Below are 15,416 nucleotides of genomic sequence, written 5' to 3'. Positions count from 1 at the left end.
ATTGATTATGGAGCAGTAGAGGCTAACATCCTTCAAAGAGTTTTAGTTCCTGCCCAAGTGATCAAGAATATAAATTTCAACTAACCCTACACTAAGTGAAGCAGTGTGGGGTTCTGTAGTGTAAAGGATTGTGCATTTGGAGAGTAGAAATGGAGTCAAGTTGGCTTCGGAATATGTGACCTCACCTCTCTGAGGTACCTTCTATAAAATGAGAAGTTGTTTTAGATGTGCTAGGTGATCTCTAAGGCCTTTTCTAACTTTCACAGCTTGAATTTCTCTTATTTCACAGGCTAGCTTGTTTGCCTTTGATCAGTTGAAGCCAATTAAGAATCTGGAGTAGATGTTCTTCCCAAGGCTTCTTCCACAAGCACCTTTCCTTACCATGCCAAGCCACCAACTTGGATTTGGATTCATGCCTGCTGGCTGTGTCTGGGCTTTTGGCTTTTTAATTTCCTTCCTTCCTCCCTTCCTTCCTCCCTTCCTTCCTCCCTTCCTTCCTTCCTTCCTTCCTTCCTTCCTTCCTTCCTTCCTTTCTTCATCTCTTCCTTCCTTCCTTTCCTTTCCTTTCTTTTCATTTCCTTTCCTCCCTCCCTCCCTTCCTCCCTCCCTCCTTTCTTTCTCTTTTTTCTTTTCTTTTCTTTTCTTTTCTTTCTTCCTTCCTTCCTTCCTTCCTTCCTGTCTCCCTTCCTGTCTCTCTTCCTTTCCTTTCATTTCATTTCCTTTCCTCCCTCCTTTCTCTCTCTCTTTTCTTCTTTCTTTCTTTCTTTCTTTCTTTCTTTCCTTCCTTCCTTCCTTCCTTCTAAACTTTCTTTTGTAATTTTTCAGTCCATCTAGTCCAGCCTTGCTCTGTTTACCATGCCTGGCCAAACCTCCTGCAAGGGCTAATGTGCTGTCCATGCCTAGTCCTCTTAGGAACTGAATGAATTGTGACCCCAGCTTCAATGCTTAGCTTGGAGACCAGCTGCGCCTTTGGGTTTTTCCCAGAGATGTTGGCCGACACTGCACCTGCAGTGTGATGGATTTGCCCTGGCCCAAAAGAGGAAGGAAAATGAGGGGGAATCAAAAGATCACTTGTGTACATCCTCTTCTTTGCACAGTAGTGCATTTGTACCACCCAAGTGTACCAGAGAATTTTTGAGACTTTATTAAGTAATAATAATAATAAATACAAGAAAGGAAAGAAAAAGAAAATAAAATAAAACTAGAGAAAGGACAATCAAACTTTTCTCTGGGAACCAGGAAAACCATAAATATTTAAAGTGGTCAGATTAGGAAATGCTGAATTAGGGATCAAGGGGTTTGGGTTTTATTTTGTTTCTCTGCCAATTAACTAGGTCATCTTGGATCACTTAGGGGACCTTTAAGGTTCTGCCTTCCTTTAAAAGTAGGTCTTCCAAAAGAAAGGAGTATAAAATGAATTTTTCTAAATGCCATCCTTTTTTTTAAACTGCTCAAGTTTTCTTCAGAACAAAGATTCACACTGTAATATAGTGAATCTCTAATTATAGGCTTTCACATGTGGAGTATTTGCCAGTAATATTTTAAAGTTGATATTTAATCATCTACTTATCAAATACTCCTATTAGCTTAGCATTATAACTGATATGATGTCTATTATATTTATATGTATTTCAGAGGTTGCAAACTGGCCACAGGCCACAAAAGGCCTTGGAAAGCAGATGGTTTTTGTTTGGCCTGCATAGTTAACATTTTTGGATGCCTTTGGAGTGCAGGCACACTCCAGCTTTTTACATGACTGTGTTAGATTCAGTTGACTTCACCTACCTAGCCCCTGAAAGCACTGGAGTTTGAGAGCCTTGGCATAATCAAACTTGCTGCATCTCAGAAAATGGCTAGAAGGAATTTTCCATGACACCAGGAGAATGGGTTGGTAAGATGACTTCTTGAGGTGTTTCTTAGCCTGGGAAGCTGTGACTTCCTTTCCTCTCAACCTACTTACTGTAAGATAAATAAAATAGAACACAAAGTTACTAGACTCTTTCAAGGTCACCTAGGAAATTGGTGGTGAAGCCAAAATTAAGAATCTCTTCCCTGGTGTCCTCATTCTGTTGCTTGGCCCACTCAGACATGCTGCTGCACTGCTTGCTGATGAATAATGTGGGCTCTCAGGAACAGTCCTTATGCAAAAGAGCTTCACCAAGCTCCATTATGTCCTTGCAAGGGGATAGACTTTATTGTTTCCTTAATGCATTATGGAGACTATTATAGCTCTTCCTCCCATAGGAACCCTCCATCTGTGATCACTAACACACACTACAGGGTGTTTTTGCTTGGGATAATGTGTGAACAAGGAACATGATTTTGGGAAATGGTTGGAGAAAGAAATCTAAGATTCAGAAAGGGCCAGGGACCAGACAAAAGTCCAAGAAACTAATGTCTTTAAAAATAGTTCATGCAGGGATGCCTGGCTGGCTTAGTCAGTAGAGCACACAGCTCTTGATCTCAGACTCATGTGTTCAAGCCCCATGCTGGGTGTAGAGATTACTTTTAAAAAATGATTAAAAAAATTAAAAATAGTCCATGCAGTTTCAATATTCAGAATGTATTTGCAATGCCTTATTTCCTTCCCAAGGAAGATGAAATATACCGTCCATAAAGAATTTGCTGTGATCATTCTGTCTCTCTTTCTCTCTCTCTCTCTCTCACTCTCTCTCTCTCTCTTTCTCTCTCTCTCTCTCTCTCTCTCTTTCTCTCTCTCTCTTTCTCTCTCTCTCTTTCTCTCTGTCTCTGGCCAGGCTGTTTTCAGAACTCGTAGTTGCTGATGTTACAAAAGGTACCCTGTATTGATTTCAACTACCTACTCCTTTCTTTCATACTCAAACCCATTCAAAAGACTCAGATCCAATGAGACATCAAACCTGTAAATAGTAATGTGTAACATCTATCAGGCACTCGCTATGTGGCAGGCCCTCTGCCAAAAGCTTTACATTTAACTTGTCATTCTAATTCTCTCACCACCCTTGCAAAGTAGGTTTTATGATCTTCATTTTCTAAAAAAAAGTTAACTGAGACTCAGAAAGAAAGCTTCAATAACTTGCCCAAGGTCACAGAACTGAATTTGAAACCAGGTTTGTCTCCAGAAGCCACACTCTTAACTCTATTGCTAAACTCCTCTTTCAAAAAGCTAATATAGCCTTTTGAGCCTAACAATCAGCCATGTGCACCTGAAGCAAAGTCATGCTGGCCTTCCACACAGGGAAATTACCTTTGGGAGGTCAATCCAGTGAATGGAGTCTACCTAGCTCTACCTTGCTCCCCTCCCCCAACAAGAGTGGCTACAGGGAGAATTTATAAGGAGACAATGTATTTTTTAACCAGAAGGAAAGCTTCATTGAACAAAAATCCCATTGTCCTATTATTAAGCCATGCCCAAAAGAAGATAAGCAAATTTGAATGCTGCATTAGCTCTGGATCTATTTGGGGACCAATAGAGCTAAAAAATGATTTCTTTAAACATTACATATACAGTGTGAATTTGACCACCAAAGAAAGTATACATAAATGCACATGTCCTAAGAGGGCATTTTCGTTTTCTAGGGGATCAAAAATTAAGCTTTTTATTGCTGTGACTACTGTCTATAAAAGGATGTTAATTTCTAGGTTGGAGGTTTGTATTTCATAATTTGCTTGCTTCCATAGGGTTTTAATTTAGCACAGGGCCATATTTGGTCTCTGAATTTCTAACACTTAATTCCAATAATACTGGTTGGAAATATAATGGAAATGGTAAAAAGAAACAATGACTTTTTTCCAAACACCTGTCATGCCCAAAGGTCTTAAAGAGATTTGCTTATTCATTACCTCCCAAGAGCCCTGCAGAGTGAGAATGAAATTTAATGGCAAACTTGATGAGGTTCCAGAGATTCAAATAAGTATCTGAGGGCTCACTTTGTGCTGGACTCTTTCCCAGGCTCTTTAGTTATCATAATTTTCATATATGAAGTATGTATAATTAGCCTTAATTTAGGCATAGAAAGTGAGACAGAATTCTCATAGTTGACACAGGGTAATACATCTAATAAGTGAATAAGTCAGAATCTGAATACAGATCACTGGATCCCCCAACACAGAATTATTTCTACAAACAGAGAGCTATCTGGGTTTTAATATAACTAGAATTAACTTAATCATCATGTTATTGTGATTGCTTCTTTCTTTCACCCAACTTTGTAAGAATTTAATGCATAAGGAACCAAACCCAAGTTATACTAAATACTGTGATTTTGTTAAACTGACATCCCATCTCATGATTGTATGGGAAAATAGGGATCAGTGTCAAATTCACTTGATGGTTATGACCATGCTCTCCATTTCCCTTGGAATTTTATATTCAGTGCAGAGTGTCCCAAACATATCTTATTGGAAAAAGAAGTATCAAATGTAATTATGTAATTGTTTGTTTGAAATGCTTCCCTTGCCAATACTGGGCCTTTAAAACCATGGTTTCTCACTTAAGGAATTGTTTCTTTAAACTGCCAGACTTCTTTGTGGAACATCATTCTGGTAATTAGTAGGACATTTTCTTCTCACATTTGACCGACTTAGTCCAGTAAGCCCTAGAACAAAACAATTCCACTAAAAAAATCTATACTGGCCATTTTTCAATTTGTTGCAGAATTTAAGATAATTAATTGGTATATATGTGACAAAGTAGGCCTGAAGTAGAATGGTTTTACATTTTTTAATGATAAAAAATGACATTAAATTTGCCATCTTCCATTTTTAAGTATACAGTTCAGTAGTGCTAAATATATTCACATTGTTGTCTAGCAAAGTTCTCAAGCTTTTTCATTTTATAAAACTTAAATACCCAGTAAATACAAATACCCCCAATCCTTCCCACAACCCTCGGTAACCACATTCTACTTTTTGTTTCTATAATTTTGACTACTTTAGATACTTCATATGAGTGGAATCATGGTATTGGTCTTTTTGTGATGGACTTATTTCATCCAGGATACTGTCCTTGAAGTTCACCCACATCATAGATGTGATAAAATTTCCTTCTTTTTTTAAGGTTGCATGATATTCCATTTTGTGTATATGTCACATTTTCTTTTTCCATACATCCACCAGTAGACATATGGATTGCTTCCATCTCTTTGCTATTGTGAACAGTGCTGCATTGAATGTTGGTGTGTGAATATCTCTTCAAGATCTTGCTTTGAATTCTTTTGGATATATACCCAGAAGTGGGGTTGTTGGATCATATGGTAATTATATTTTTAATTTATTGCAGAACAGCCATTCTACATTCTATAGTGGATGCATCATTTTACTTGTTATTTTCTGTTCTTTTAATGGTAGTCATCCTCATGGGTATGAAGTGATATATCACTGTAGTTTTGATTTGTATTTCTCTTATGATTAGTGATGTTAAGCGTCTTTTCATGTCCTTATTGTCCAGTTGGATATCTTTGGAGAATTGTCTGTTGTTACAGAGTTATAGGAGTTCCTTATGTATTCTGGACATTAGTCCCTTATCAGATATATGATTTGCAGATATTTTCTCCTATTTTGTTGATTGCCTTTTCACTCTGTTGATTTTTTCCTATGATGTGCAGAAGTTTTTAAGTTTGATTTAGTCATATTTGCTATTTTTGCTTTTATTGCTTGTTTTTGGTGTTTAAGAAATCAGTGTTCTGAAGCTTTTCTCCTCTGTCTTTTCCTAGGCGTTTTCCAGTTTTAGGTCTCACATTTAGGTCTTTAATTCATTTTGAGTTAATTTTTGTATATGATGGAGGGTAAGGGTCCAACTTCATTCTTTTGCATGTGGATATCCAATAACAGTTGGCGAAAGTATCCTTACCTCATTGTGTAGGCTTGGCACAAAATTCCAAGGTCATTTGATCATGTCCAGGAGAATTTATTTCTGTGCTCTCTTCTATATGTCTGCTTTTATGCCAGTACCATGCCATCTTGATTACTGTTGACTTATTGTATGTTTTGAACTCATGAAGGATGAGGCCTCCAACTTTGTTCTTTTTCAGGACTGTTTTGGCTCTATTCAGGGTCTCATGAATTTCCATATGAATTTTAAGATTTTTTTTTTTCTATTTCTGCTAAAACTGCTGTTGGGCTTTTGACACAGCTTACATTCAATCTGTAGATCACTTTAGGTAGGATAGACATATTAACAATATTAAGTCTTCCAATCCATGAACATGGGATATATTTCTATTCATTTGTATGTTTTATTCTTTTATGCTTTGTAGTTTTCAGTGCACAAATCATCCCCTTGGTTAAATTTATTCCCAAGTGTTTTATTCTTTTTGATGCTATTGTAGGTTGGATTATTAATTTCCTTTTTGGATTGGTCATTAATAGTATACAAAAACACAACTGATTTTTATGTATTTATTTTGTGTCCTGCAACTTTGCTGAAATTGTTTATTATAACAGTTTAGGGGGGTTTTGTGACATCTTCAGGATTTTCTTCATGTGAAATCATACCATCTGCAGACAATTTTACTTCTTCATTTCCAATTTGGATGCTTTATTTTTTTTTCTTGCTTAATTTTTTTGACTCAAACTTCCAATACTAAGTTGAATAGAAATGGTTAAAGTGGTCATCCTTACTTTGTTCTTGATCTTGGAGGAAAAGCTTATACTCTTCCAACATTGAATATGATTTTAGCTGTGGGCTTTTAATATATGTTTTTAGTATATTGAGGCAGTTTTCTTTCATTCCTAGTTTGTTGAGTGTTTTCACCATGAAAGGGTGTTGAATTTTGCCAAATGCATTTTCTGCCTCAACTGAGATGATCATGTGGGTTTTGTCATTCATTCTATTAATATGGTCTATTACTTTGAATTATTTTCATATATTGAACCATGCTTACATTCTGGGTATAAATCCAACTCAGTCATGGTGTATAAACCTTTTAATATACTGTTGAATTCAATCTGCTAGTATTGTTGACGAGTTTTGCATCAATATTCATCAGGGACATTGGTCTGTAGTTTTCTTCTCTTGTTGTGATAATGGATTTACTTTTAAACACCATTAGTGAATAATTCCTGAGACATGCCTTATGTTTTAAACATATAAAATGGTTTAAGCATTCTTTTAAGCTTTGTTCTCTGGCTAATGTCATGTTCAAAAATTAGGCTGGAAAATATGTTAAAAAGAATTCAGAATGGTACACAACTAGAAACATCTTAAACACCTCCTTTTATGTCAAGGAAGTTTCATTCTCCATTCTCAAAGAAGCCAAATGCAGGTTTGGGGAAGGAAAAAGTCTTCCCTCTATGTTTGATATGGTATTTAACATTCTCAACTTGCGTGGTTTGTTTATTTATTTGTTTGTTTGTTTAAAGAGGTATGTGTATGTCAAATAGATTTGAGTACTGCAATGCAATTACTTCAAACCATATAATTTAAACTAAAATGGAGACATTACTTGTGACAATATTCGAAGTATAGCCCCATTAAAGATATTTTTCAGTAGCAACAGATGGTTTTGGGAAACTCACACAACTTCAGCACATATTTACTTTTAGCTATGTTTCCTTAAGTTCAGTCAAAACATAAATGTTAATTGAAATTCCATCTCAGAGTTATGAAAAGTAGATTTATTCTTTGGGTTTTCTATTTTGAATTAAGATTAAGCAATAACATGTGGCAGAAATTTACTTAACAGAAAACTTACTGTTGTCATTGTACCTCTTTTAGGATTACTCTGAATGGAAACAAAAAGAGGAATAAATTTCTGGAGGCAATGATATTTGGAAAATTATTGCTCTCTGAGGTATGTTTTCATTTTATGGATTTTCCTGATAAAAGTCAGAATCAGGTAATTTTATAATGTTGAAAAGTTTTGTACATATATAATATATGGTAAAGGAACCAGATTAGGGTGAGGGGAATGCCAGTGTTGCCTCTCCACACGGAAGAGAAAGTATCCAGCATCAGCATTATGCAACACATCCATTTCCTTCTCCTACCTCCAAATGTCAAATATGGATCAGGTGATTTTTTTTCTAAATACCATCTTGTTAGACCAGTAACTTGGTTTGCATATTTCCTAAAACAACAACAAAAATATAGCACTTTGCTTTCTTTCTACTAAAATATGACAAATACAGAACTTTTAGGACTGGCTATTTGTATTAGTTTGCTTCTTGGTCAATCACAAAGAAAATTGTATTTTGCAAAGTTCAAAGATAATAGCACCAAATACAAATCGAAAGCTTGCTATGTGTTGGACACCAGGCTTCAAGTACATTATGTGCTGTATTTTATTGAATCCTTACAGTAATTTTAGGAGGCTAAAGAAAACACCAGCCACTAAAGTTCTTCAATACTTAAAGCTGAAGTTCAATATAGAAAAACAAATGTAAGGAAACATGTAACTGTACATTTAATATCTTAGTAAGTAACTGCCTAGTTTTGAGAAAGCAAGATAGACCACGGATCCTCAGTGGCTTTTTATACCTGATTGGAATCCAGAAAACTAGAACCATTAACTGCTAATATTATCTTCTATAAGCAGGTAAGCAATACATACTTGACCTCAGAAGACCTCATTCAAACCATTAGATTATGACAGAATAAGTCAAATGTCCCCAGCTTTCCTTCATTTACCTATTCTCCAACAACCACTAGTTAGCTAGAACTAATATGGATAAGAGATATAGTAAGATGTCAATAAATATAATTAACTTCTGTGAACATTTAATATCTGTCAAGCACTACACTAAGAGCTTTATATCAATTCCTTGAATTCTCTCAATAATCCTAATGACCAAACCCATTTTATATAAAGAAGCTGAGGCTTCAATGTATTAAAGAACATATCCCCTCCACTAAAAGAAACATATCCAGTATATCCATGCTTTATAACTCCTAAGTGGCTAGTGACATTCCCATGAGATTGGTGAAATTAAATGTGTAAATACATTTGTGTTTTTCATGAAGACCAGTGGTAATAGTGGGGTAAAGTCCTTTGACTATTTTATTCAGTCCAAGATTAGCTGTGACCATTAGAATATAAGAAAAACTGACATTTTCTTTTTTTTATGTTTATTTATTTTTGAGAGACAGAGAGAGAGAGAGAGACAGAGTGTGAGTGATGGAGGGGCAGAGAGGGAGGGAGACACAGATTCCAAAGCTGACTCCAGGCTCTGTGCTATTAGCACAGAGCCTGATGTGGGACTCAAACCCAAGAGGTGTGAAATCATAACCTGAGCTGAAGCTGGACACTTAACCAACTGAGCCACCCAGGTGCCCCTAATATTTTCTTTTTGTAGTTGAGTTAGATTAATTTTTTGCATAAGAATAATTGAGCTAGAAAAGCATTGACTGAATAGGTCTTCAGAGTATACCATTTGGAAAAGAAAAACTTCTGAAAACAAATAAAAACAACTATTAAAATATAAAAAACTAAAAATGAACTTTGAGTGTTTTATAAACTGCCTTTCATGTTTTGCTTTTGACCTTTTGATTCTTCTTGGAGGCTTAAATAGGCAATTTCTCAAGTCAACTTTGTTTTTAAAGAAATGATATCTGTGTGTTTTTCTGAGTGTCCTTGGTGTGTGTGTGTGTGTGTGTGTGTGTGTGTGTGTGTGTGTGTTTGAGGGTTTTACCCAATTAAATTGTAAAAGTGGTAACTAGTTTTAGTGTAAGAAGGAAAATATAGGAAAGTATACTGTAATTTAAAAGCTTGTGTAGTTATTTTGAACATTCTGTTAATAGATTTGTGATTATGCCTTTTTAGTAGACAAAAGAAAGGCTGTAATGTAGCAAGTATATGGAAAAAACATAACATCTGTCCTAATCTAATTTTCAGGCACATCTCCAGACTTTGATTTGGCTGAAGTAACTTCTACCACAGAGCTGTGGGCATGCCTGGGATTGAGAAACACAGTTAAAAGACTCCCAGTTGCTTCTTGCCTTTTGAAAACTTCTGAAAACCATCCCTTCAGACCCCAGAATTGTACCCATCTCAACCAAGACTTTGCTTGAATGTTTACATTTTCTGCTTCCTAGTCTACCTATCACTATTTAGCATTCACCTTTTGTTAAAATTTAGGAGTGTCAGGATTGAGCTTGCTCAGCAAGCCAGCATGGCTAGAATGAGCTTTGTGTTAGCAGCTTGCCAATTGGTGCTGGGCTTGCTAATGACTTCATTAACTGGGTACTCCCTACAAAATAGTGAGTGTCCACAACTTTGCGTATGTGAAATTAGGCCCTGGTTCACCCCGCAATCCACATACAGAGAAGCCACCACTGTTGATTGCAATGATCTCCGCTTAACAAGGATTCCCAGCAACCTTTCTAGTGATACTCAAGTGCTTCTCTTACAGAGCAATAACATCGCAAAGACCGTGGATGAGCTCCAGCAGCTTTTCAACTTGACTGAGCTAGATTTCTCCCAAAACAACTTCACAAATATTAAGGAGGTCGGGCTAGCAAACCTGACCCAGCTCACTACTCTACATTTGGAGGAAAATCAGATTACGGAAATGACTGATTACTGTCTGCAGGACCTCAGCAACCTTCAAGAACTCTATATCAACCATAACCAGATTAGCACTATTTCTGCTAATGCTTTTTCAGGCTTAAAAAATCTTTTAAGGCTCCACTTGAACTCCAATAAATTGAAAATTATTGATAGCCGCTGGTTTGATTCAACACCCAACCTGGAAATTCTCATGATTGGGGAAAACCCTGTGATTGGAATTCTGGATATGAACTTTAAACCCCTCTCAAATTTGAGAAGCCTGGTTTTGGCAGGAATGTATCTCACTGATATTCCTGGAAATGCCTTGGTGGGCTTGGATAGCCTTGAAAGCCTGTCTTTTTATGATAACAAACTGGTCAAGGTCCCCCAACTTGCCCTGCAAAAGGTTCCAAATTTAAAATTCTTAGACCTCAACAAAAACCCCATCCACAAAATCCAAGAAGGGGACTTCAAAAATATGCTTCGGCTAAAAGAACTAGGAATCAACAATATGGGGGAACTTGTTTCTGTGGATCGCTATGCCCTTGATAACTTGCCTGAACTCACAAAGTTAGAAGCCACCAATAACCCCAAATTATCTTATATCCACCGCTTGGCTTTTCGAAGTGTTCCTGCCCTGGAAAGCTTGATGTTGAACAACAATGCCTTGAATGCTGTTTACCAAAAGACAGTAGAATCCCTTCCCAATCTTCGTGAGATCAGTATCCATAGCAACCCCCTGAGGTGTGACTGTGTCATCCACTGGATTAACTCCAACAAAACAAACATCCGCTTCATGGAGCCTTTGTCCATGTTCTGTGCCATGCCACCTGAATATAGAGGGCAGCAGGTAAAGGAAGTTTTAATCCAAGATTCAAGTGAACAGTGCCTCCCAATGATAGCTCATGACACATTCCCAAATCATTTAAACATGGATATTGGCACAATAGTTTTCCTAGATTGTCGGGCCATGGCTGAGCCAGAACCCGAAATTTATTGGGTCACTCCTCTTGGAAATAAGATAACTGTGGATACACTTTCAGATAAATACAAGCTAAGTAGCGAAGGTACTTTAGAAATATCTAACATACAAATTGAAGACTCAGGAAGATATACTTGTGTCGCCCAGAATGTTGAAGGGGCTGACACACGTGTAGTGACAATTAAGGTTAATGGAACCCTTCTGGATGGTACCCAGGTGCTGAAAATATATGTCAAGCAGACAGAATCTCATTCCATCTTAGTGTCCTGGAAAGTCAATTCCAATGTCATGACATCAAACTTAAAATGGTCATCTGCCACCATGAAGATTGACAATCCTCACATAACCTATACTGCCAGGGTCCCGGTAGATGTTCATGAGTACAACCTAACACATCTGCAGCCTTCTACAGATTATGAAGTGTGTCTCACAGTGTCTAATATTCATCAGCAGACTCAGAAGTCATGTGTGAATGTCACAACTAAAAATGCCGCCTTTGCACTGGACATTTCTGATCAAGAAACAAGTACAGCCCTTGCTGCAGTAATGGGGTCCATGTTTGCCGTCATTAGCCTTGCATCTATTGCTGTGTACATTGCCAAAAGGTTTAAGAGAAAAAACTACCACCACTCATTAAAAAAGTATATGCAAAAAACTTCTTCAATCCCACTAAATGAGCTATACCCACCACTCATTAATCTCTGGGAAGGTGACAGTGAGAAAGACAAAGATGGTTCTGCAGACACCAAGCCAACCCAGGTTGACACATCCAGAAGCTATTACATGTGGTAACTCAGTGGATATTTTGCTTCTGGTAGTAAGGAGCACAAAGACGTTTTTGCTTTATTCTGCAAAAGTAACAAGTTGAAGACTTTTGTATTTTTGACTTTGCTAGTTTGTGGCAGAGTGGAGAGGACGGGTGGATATTTCAAATTTTTTTAGTATAGCGTATCGCAAGGGTTTGACACGGCTGGCAGCATCTCTAGGCTTCCAGTTTGTGTTTGGTTTTTATTCTTATCATTATTATGATTATTATTATATTATTATTATATTATTATTATTATTTTGTTTTAGTTGTTGTGCTAAACTCAATAATGCTGTTCTAACTACAATGCTCAATAAAATGATTAATGACAGGTTGGGGTTCCCTGTGCTTTTACCAATAGCATGACCCCTTCTGAAGCCATCAGTAGAAAGTACAAAGTCCTCCAAAAAGCTAACACAGTTGTGAAGCAGCATTGAACCTTTTGTAGCAATCTGGTCTACAGACTTTTTAACTCAAGAAGCTAAGGCTAGACTTGTTACCTTCGTTGAATGATGTTAGTTGACTGTACTGTAATGTTGTATCAACTGAATTGAATGTTTGCCTTTGAACAATGACTTTTCCTTTTTTGTAATAGTTAAAGAGGCTTAGAACAAGCTAACAGGCAATAGAAATATGTATATCAGATTTTTTATGTAACAATCTACATGTTAATTGTTACCTTATTCTTTTTATCTTTAGTAGACACTTTTAAAAGAAAAGACAATTTTGTTGTGTTTAACTCACCAACATGTGGTGTATAATGAAGACAGAACTATAATAAATTAGTTTTGTTCTGATTTTTTTAGAACACTTGCAATAATGTATCATTTACAGTTCTTGCTAGTGGCAGTGGTGATTATTTTTCACATCCCTAATACAAACAACCAAAATAAATCAACTATAGTGTGATGCTTTTTAAAACTAGGCCCTAAAAGTTTTGAATTCTTTTTCTAAGGGAAGAAATATCTATTTTAGTGAAGATATTTTAATGAAAAGGATTTCTATATCTTGAATATTACTGATCAGAACTAATGGAGGGAAGCATTCTTATGAACAAAAAGGCATATTACTGTATCCCATACGTAACTAAACGTGATTTGAAAAACTAGAGATATACACATTGATGAAGTGATAGATATGTCACATTTTTTTCCGTAAGGGTTTTGTTAAAATCCAAATTTTTTTTACTGTTTTCCATGCTCTCCATCAAAGTCTAAAATATGCAGCTATGCAGTATTTCAAAATGTATTACATGCTATTCCTTTTTTCATCGTTATCTATATGCTTAGACCCATATTAAAACCCATATATCCAGTGGAAAAATCTGCTGAGACAAGTAAATGATTACTAGAAAACAGAACAATTTCTGTACATTTGGCATTTTTCAGCCAACTAACATAGACAGTTTGGCAGAATTAAGTGTTTCTGGAAAACGTGTGTGTGAAATTTAGGACAGAAAAAGCTAGATTTAGGTAAAAGGTCAGTTCCACAAAGTGTGTGTGTTGGAGGCGGGGGGGGGGGGGCGGGAATTGAAGGTATAGTTAGAGAAAGAAACCATTTGAGAATGCAGATTAATAATGCAGAGAAATAAAGAGAAGCTTCTCCAGATGGCACCTGCTTCCAGGACATGCCATCACACCAGGAATGATAAGATTGTAAAAAGGGACAGAGAGCCAGCAGGTGCCAGCTGAGCAAAAGCAAGAAGAAGGGAGCAGAAAAATACACGCAAGTGAAGCAAGCTGAAAGGATTTCTTTCTTTGTACCATTCCTTGTTTCATGAATCATTTAGAAAAAAAGATCATCATTTTTTTTCCCCATTTCTAAAGGGGGGAGGGGAATTTTTTCATACGCTGTAGCAAGTGAGCTGTAGCAGAAAAACGAGTGTCTGAGCTACAAGCATCTCTTCCCACGGCCTTTGCTTCTTGGTGAGAAAAATCTATGCCCACAGAACTGTAACTTGCCCTGGTCAGACTCTCCTGCCCCCCTGAGAACTCTACTGCTCTGGGTCCAGCAGCTTTCCAGATTCCTCTGCAGAGCTCATCGCTTACAGTTCTCAACAACCTCTGGTGCTATATGGCTTCAAAAATGCACTATATCCTCAAGTTCTCATTTACTCAGGACAAAATTCAGCACAAGGGCAGAACCAGGAGGTCCAGAAAGCTTCTACATTGTTGTTATTACCAAGTACACGTAGGAGACAGAGGAGTGAAGTTGCTGGGGATGCAACCAAAGTTGGGGAGTTTCCTGTTGGGGGAATCTTGTTTTCAAATATCTATAGAGAGTAGTACACCATCTAACAAATTCTCCGGTACTTCTGCAAACAATGAAGGGAGAGGCACTAAAGCATTAGGCCTAGAGCAGGGAGGAAAGAGGAGGCATAATTGGTCCTATAAAGCAATGATTTGAACCTGGCACGTAATCAGCACTCAAATATTAGTGGAATATATGAAGGAAAACAACCATCTCTCTACTCTGAATATATACCAAGCACCAGGGAATCCAAGTGTTTTGGTCAACTATGTTTTGCCAGGCCAGTTTGGGGGAAATAATCCCTTTTAACTTTTCCTCCTCCAATAAAATATTTTTGAGCTTATTTTTCCTTGTCTGTGCTAATTGGGTTGGTTTTCAGATGAGAAAAAGCAAAATGGCATGGTACTTTTTTCCCTAGCCAAGTATTTCTTCATTTGTGCTTAATTTAATTTGATAAGTTAGACAGCCGGTGAAATTAGGCATCCAAGTAGTTCCTAATTGATAATGGAGGTTATATCACCTCCAGTGAAGTGACTATTACAGGTCACTTTCTAATTTCATATTTTCCTTTTTGCTTCCTGTTGTCCTCAGGACATTTAATATATCTCTAACCTGATTTTACAAGGTTATTTTTGGAGTTTCTTAAAACAGACATTCTCAAATTTGCCTGTTTAATTAATGACAAATGGAACTGATGCCATGAATATAAAAACAAATGCAATGTTTGAATATCAGTTTTTCTAATTTGGCTGTGTGTTTAGCAAAAAGGAATCCTCTCCATCCATTTTTTAGCAAAATGAATACCACCAAGGTCCATTATTTTCTCATGTGGTTTTCTATTTATTCATTTATTCATTTGCTAAAACACCACAATCAACTGTACTTGCTGCTTGCTTTCTATCTCTGCATTCAT

At 36.8% G+C, this 15,416-nt stretch overlaps 1 protein-coding gene across 8 annotated transcripts in view; it reads left to right on the top strand.

The window, feature by feature from the left end:
• The window catches only part of LRRN1 (leucine rich repeat neuronal 1), a 37,677-nt gene extending 22,831 nt beyond the window's left edge, over positions 1-14,846 (top strand). For 7 of the 8 annotated variants that reach the window (XM_086697553.1, XM_086697559.1, XM_086697555.1 and 4 more), the window contains 2 exons: positions 7,697-7,772; positions 9,813-14,846. In XM_086697553.1, coding sequence (XP_086553679.1) covers positions 10,090-12,240 — 2,151 coding nt within the window. In that variant the 5' untranslated portion in view covers positions 7,697-7,772; positions 9,813-10,089 and the 3' untranslated portion in view covers positions 12,241-14,846. The remainder of the gene's footprint in view (positions 1-7,696; positions 7,773-9,812) is intronic. The other variant, XM_086697561.1, reaches the window with a different exon arrangement.
• Positions 14,847-15,416: the final 570 nt, after the last annotated feature.

The sequence above is a fragment of the Puma concolor genome, chromosome A2 (assembly GCF_028749965.1).
Source record: "Puma concolor isolate L17-30 chromosome A2, mPumCon1.1.hap2, whole genome shotgun sequence".
Classification (NCBI taxonomy): domain Eukaryota; kingdom Metazoa; phylum Chordata; class Mammalia; order Carnivora; family Felidae; genus Puma; species Puma concolor.
The sequence above is the reverse complement of the archived record's forward strand: the minus strand, read 5'-3'. Positions and strand labels throughout refer to the sequence as shown.